At 66.1% G+C, this 1,818-nt stretch overlaps 1 protein-coding gene across 1 annotated transcript in view; it reads right to left on the bottom strand.

Annotated features, from left to right (window-relative positions):
* The window catches only part of LOC109305358 (sushi, nidogen and EGF-like domain-containing protein 1), a 10,051-nt gene extending 8,560 nt beyond the window's left edge, over positions 1 to 1,491 (bottom strand). The window contains exons 1-4 of the mRNA XM_019528360.1: positions 1,261 to 1,491; positions 787 to 1,068; positions 354 to 491; positions 41 to 200 (exon numbers count right to left, since the gene is read on the bottom strand). Coding sequence (XP_019383905.1) covers positions 41 to 200; positions 354 to 491; positions 787 to 1,068; positions 1,261 to 1,491 — 811 coding nt within the window. The remainder of the gene's footprint in view (positions 1 to 40; positions 201 to 353; positions 492 to 786; positions 1,069 to 1,260) is intronic.
* Between the last annotated feature and the right edge of the window lie 327 nt (positions 1,492 to 1,818).

Here is a 1,818-nt window from a genome sequence, read left to right as displayed (position 1 = left end):
GGGGGCTGGCTGGGGAGGGGGCCAGGACTCTCTGACGCACCGTTGTAGACGCAGCCGTGGGGCAAGGAGAAGTCGTCCACTCGGAAGAGCCAGCGGCCCGGGAGCCCCACATTGCTGGTGGCGCCGACATGGGCGATGGCTGGGGTGCGTGAGCCGGGCAGGCTGAAGTACAGCCGTGAGCCCCCACTGTTGAACCCAGCCTGGGGGGGAGATGCGTTAGCCCCCCAGGTAGAAGCCAGCCCCCCACCTCTGAGCGCCCTCTCCCTGTGGGGAGGGGCGGGTTAAATCCATGACCTCACACGTTCCTTGTTCCTCTCCCACCTCCAACTCCTGGCCCATACAGTGCCACCCACCTGGGCGGGGATGCCCCCCAGGCCACTGCGGGGGTCCCCCCCGCTGCCTGCCCCCGTGGTCCATTGGATGTCCCCGTAGTTGAGGATGATGAAGGAGAGTCGTCCGTCGCTGACCAGCATTGCCTGGAAGGTGTTGACCTGAGAAAAGTCGGTCCCCGAGGTGGGGGGCAGACAGTGAGAATTACCCCAGATTAACCCAGGGGATGAGGACACACAGCCCGTGCCTGGCAAGGGCTGGCAGGGCCCAGGCACTCCCTGTTGTCATCTGGCAGCTGAGATCTGCAGGACCGGACCAGGAGTCTGGGCGCCCTGCCGTGTTCATGCTCCTTCCACCCTCCTCCCCGCCCAGATCGGGAGAGCGCCCCCGTGTCCGGACTCCCAGCCCCCGCCCCCCGCCCAGATCTGCAAACAACCCGGCATTCGGGCCCCGCACCTTGGCGACGGTGGCCCCGTAGAAGGCCACACGGTCCCAGGTAGCCACGAAGACCCAGGCGGCAGTGAAGGGCAGGTGGGGGAAGGCAGCGCCCACATCAGCCGTGGCGCGGGCCAAGATCCCAGGGGCACGAGACTGGCGGTACAGCACCCGGCCCGCCACCCGCACATCCACGTCCGCCCAGAATGGGGCCACAAGGGCGCGGCCGTCGGGCAGTGGGAACGGGTCGGACGTGTACTGGGTCTCGGGCGCCCCGAAGGACACCAGTCCATTGTTGTTCACCTGCGGGCACCAGCAAAGGGAGGGCGGTGTGGGGAACTCAGGCATGCAGGCTCCCTGTGCAGCCCTCGTGCTCCTCCCAGAGAAGCCGGATGTCCGGGCTCCCAGGCCCCACTGCATCCCCAGAGGACATACAGCCCCCCAGATGCCCCTCTGCCACCGCCCCCCCCAGGGACACAGGTGTCTGGGACTCACGTAGAGGGTGTGGTAGGTGCGGCGGTAGAAGTGGAAGGGCACAGAGAGTGGCACGGGCGGGGATGCCCCATCGTCAGCAAGCGGCGTGCGGCGATCCCCGAGCTCCACACCGGATGGGTACAGCAAGGCAGCTGTGGGGGCGCGGGCGTGGGGTAGCTGCTCCCTCCCCAACCCTCCTGCCCCACATGGCCCGGTCCTGGGCCCATCACCCCTCCCTATCCGCCCGCCCATCCATCCAACCATCCATCCACCCATTCATTTGTCTATCCACCCACCCACCATATCTCCACCTGTCTGTCCTTCCGTCCATCTACTCATCTGTCATCATCCATCCATCCACCCAGCTCTGCATCCGTCTGTCCCGCCGTCCACCCATCTGTCCATGCATCCATCCACCCACCATCTCTCCATCTCTGCCTATCTGTTCGTCCACCCACCCACCCATCTGTCCATCCATCCATCCTTCCCTCCCTCCACCCAGAAGGGATGAACCCAATGCCTGGGCTCCCTCCCTGCTCTAGGAGGGGAGTACGACTGGGGCTGGTAGCTCGGACTCCT

Source organism: Gavialis gangeticus, unplaced genomic scaffold (genome assembly GCF_001723915.1).
Source record: "Gavialis gangeticus isolate Ggan-Ray unplaced genomic scaffold, GavGan_comp1, whole genome shotgun sequence".
NCBI lineage: Eukaryota > Metazoa > Chordata > Crocodylia > Gavialidae > Gavialis > Gavialis gangeticus.
This window is presented reverse-complemented; position numbering and strand designations above follow the sequence as displayed.